Source organism: Camelina sativa, chromosome 9 (genome assembly GCF_000633955.1).
Source record: "Camelina sativa cultivar DH55 chromosome 9, Cs, whole genome shotgun sequence".
Lineage (NCBI taxonomy): Eukaryota > Viridiplantae > Streptophyta > Magnoliopsida > Brassicales > Brassicaceae > Camelina > Camelina sativa.
Genome location: NC_025693.1, coordinates 12,545,250 through 12,549,002, shown reverse-complemented (window position 1 = coordinate 12,549,002; position 3,753 = coordinate 12,545,250). Strand labels below are relative to the sequence as shown.

The 3,753-nt window shown below is 34.0% G+C and overlaps 1 protein-coding gene across 1 annotated transcript; it reads right to left on the bottom strand.

The window, feature by feature from the left end:
- LOC104710882 (NDR1/HIN1-like protein 12) lies at nt 1,130–2,253 on the bottom strand. Its single transcript, XM_010427538.1, has 2 exons — nt 1,830–2,253; nt 1,130–1,620 (listed from the first exon to the last, which is right to left on the bottom strand). The coding sequence occupies exons 1-2, from the start codon at nt 2,130–2,132 to the stop codon at nt 1,303–1,305; spliced, it is 621 nt and encodes a 206-aa protein (XP_010425840.1). The 5' UTR covers nt 2,133–2,253; the 3' UTR covers nt 1,130–1,302.

The window sequence follows — 3,753 nt, the reverse complement described above, 5'->3', positions numbered from 1 at the left end:
AATTCATTGTAAATTAATTGGAAAAAAGAAATTAAAGAAGAGCATAATTGAATAGAGAAGACTCTGTATTGACTAGAGAGTTTCCTGCCAGCTTAGACGCTACACAGATAGAAGAATAGAGCCAATTTAATTAAAACTTTACATGAAAAAAAAAAAAAAAAAAGAAAGATGAATTGTGTCTTTAGTTTGGTAAGACAAAATCAAACGAAGGCTTCAATAGTGCATGACTTAATTGCAACGTCACTAAAGTAACAACAAAACGTGGCAAGTAGTATGAGTTGAGTTGGGGCGAATCTGAAATCATTTTCTTTTTCCCTTTAAGCATCTCTAAAATTAATCTTTGTTAAAGTTTTTTTCGAACAAAAGAAAAAATAAAAGCACTTTTTCTTATCCGTTCCAGAACGAACTTAGCTTTTGCCAATGTAATTTTTCTCTTATTTAAATGAAATTTAGATTTCAGAAAAAAAAAGAAAAAAAAACAACGAAAGTAAAAAAAATGTCATGCGTATTGCACTAGAAGGTGTGCAAATGTCACATGACCACGATTTTTTCACCACTCCCGTGTATTAAGTCATCAATATGTGCATAAAGCTCTTGAATCGATTTACATACTTTTATTATAAACCATAAAACCTAACTAATGTACTAAAGTGATGATAAAAAGAGATGTTCCACGAATTACAAGTTTCAATACAGTAATATATACTTGTACAAGTCTCTCTTCCCTCGTTTGTTTGTTCAATAATCAAGCACAAAAGTTCATAAAGACCGGTGATCGATTAAAAATAATCCAAGGTTTAATCAATTTCAGAACAGAGATTTTTGAAAGTAGATTTACTTGGGAAGTTCACACGCAACTGAAAAAGAGAAGACAAAAGTCTTTTAGGTTAGAAATTTAGTTGACCCAAAGCTGCTTACTTAGTACCAAGTGAATATATATGATCTTGTCATGTCCCCAAGAAACATGATCCAAAAATTATGCAAAAGTCACCTCTTCAAGAAATATACACAAACAATGCTAGAAATGTTAATCAATTTATTGTTGATTTTGATAATTAGACGATGGAGAATATTTTTTTAAAGATCCAATTGTTTACTTAATACTTGCACAATTGTTGGATTTAGCATGTAAGTTTTCCGAAGACTTGTGTGGGCCTACTAATTATTTTGTTAAAACTTAAATATCACAAAACAATATTTTTTTTTATGGATAATAACATTTCGAAGAATTTAATTAAACTAAACACTAAAAGCACAACAAATTAAAGTAGTCTCTCTAAAGAATAATGATGATCCCTTTGCTTAAACGTCAACAGCACATCGCTGGACAAGCTGATACTTTACGCCCGGACCCTCACCAGAAAACTGTCCCGCGACTGTAATGTAAGCCGGACAATTGACGTGGAGGCGGTACCTACCGGAGATCCACGTTCCCACTTTCCATCTAACCCAACCGTCGATCTTGATATTCAGAAGCACCATCCCCGCCGTTAGATCTTGGCTTAACGCTGGCGAAAGGTATGGTGCTACCGGCACGGTTGTTCCGTATAGAAATGGCGACCATACCGTCACATCAAGGTGGCCTTGATAAGTCGCCGGTAATAAAGTCGCCAACGTCACCTTATAACAAGAAAAAAATTAATTGCTTAAAAAGGAAAAACGCGCGCTGAGATTGGTCTACGAGACTACTACCATGATTTCGTCGGTCCATTTGTATTTGATATTATATACTTTGTATAACATAAAAAACTATATTATTCGTCGGTACATTCTTTATAACACTTTCTAGTAAGTGCTGAATCGCGAAACGCTAGTAAAATCTAGAATACCTGTTGGTTGCGGTAAGAAGCGTAAATGTCAAGGCGGTCATAGAAGATTCCGATCTTGTCATTCGGATTTCGAGAAGAGAGAGTGACCTGAATGTTGGAAGTGAGATAGTTTGGCTGAGAAATGTTGAACGCGTAGATTGTTGCGTCTTGAAGAACAAATCGCGGCCCGTGCGGGTGAAGTATCGCCCACACCAAGAAAACAACAAAAAGAACAGCTGCGAGAAAGCCAAGCACCACCGCTCCTATGCGTTTCCGCATCTTCTCATCTTCATCATGGTGATGCTCACATTCCTTCTCCGTCATCTTGGCGGTTGCGTTTAGCGTTTAGCCGCGACGAGGGATTAGTGCGTTGCGTTGAGAGCCAGAGAGAGAGAGAGTTACTATGGAGTTCAATGGTGATGAGACATATATAAGTCTTTATGCGATATGATAAATTAATGTATATTAAATCAAGAAAGAAAAAAAGAAAAACAATTCTTATTGCAAATAAGAAAGCGTAATAATAATAATAATAATAATAAAAAAAAGAAAAAGAAAGCGTAATATGTTTTTTTTTTTTGTCAACGATCATATTATTATTTCAAGAAAACCAATATTCTTGTACTTTAGTTTGTAGGTCTTTTAGCTTTACCTTTAATGCAAAATTAAGGAACATGTTTTTATTCCTATGAAAATTTTGCAATGTTAAAAAAAAAACTTTCTAAGAAGTTTATAACAGATATAATTTGTAGATGAAAAAGCTTCAACCAGAGACAATCACTGTAAAGCACGTTGGAGGTGGGTGCAGAATCTTCTTTCCGCAGCGTCGTTACGACATTGTCACATTTGTATATATAAATGTGAATATATTTTGCTAGTGAATCTAAATACAATTCTTTTTCTTACATAGTAAAAAATAAAGTCTCAATAACATCAAAACACATTGAAATGAAAATTCTAATATCGTACAAATTGCGATATGTCCATTAACAAAGCTAAATTACTAGGGACGTTTGCAAAATTAGACACCTTATTTGAGTCAATTGCAAAATTGGACCCCTCTTTTTCTCTCTCCAACATTTGCCACTTTCTCCCTACTAAATCCTCTGCCATTCTATGTATTCACATAAATGCCATTATTTCTGATTTATTTGAATTTCTTGCGAAAATGTTTATTACATCCATATCCTCATCTTCTTCTTTTATTTACAGTTGTGCCACCGCCATCAATTTTACAACCACCATGAACAACCAAATTTGAAGCTCTTAATGCTTCAACAACCCAAATTTGTGAGCTTAAATAACACCCAATGCTATGAGAACTTCATTTTCTTCCATCTCCTCTCCATTTTAATCTAAGAAAATTTGCAAGTGCATTTATCTTGTTATATGTCATGATTCTTGGATAGTGATTAAATTGGTGCTGGGTTTCTTCTGTGGTGACTAAAGACGACGTCCTCGGTGCTTGACATTGCGAAACAACCACCGATAAGGTTATTTTCCGGTAGATTTCATGATTTTCCTTGATTTTTTTGCGAAAGTAGACTTCATTTGTTAGTCTAACCGTCATAATATCATGTAAAGTCTACTCTGTGGTCAATTTTGCAATTAAAAATTTATCGAGTTTCGAGCCCGTAGACTGCAATTTCAGTCTCCTTAATTTCATTTGAAAACAAAAAAATATGGTTCAGACTGCATTATAATCTTTCCGTCAGATACTTCATTTGCAGTCTACTAAGGTGTATTTTTGCAATTGACCAAATTCTTGACTTTTTAGTTATGACTGCCGGACGAAGTCTTCTTACGATAATAAACGAGTAGACTTCCATAGTGACTATTTTTGCAATTGACCAAACTATTTAAGCATTGACCGTAATATTAATATATTAAAAATATATTAAAATAATTAGTTGACTGCAAAAGAAGTCTACTATTTAAAAAATGC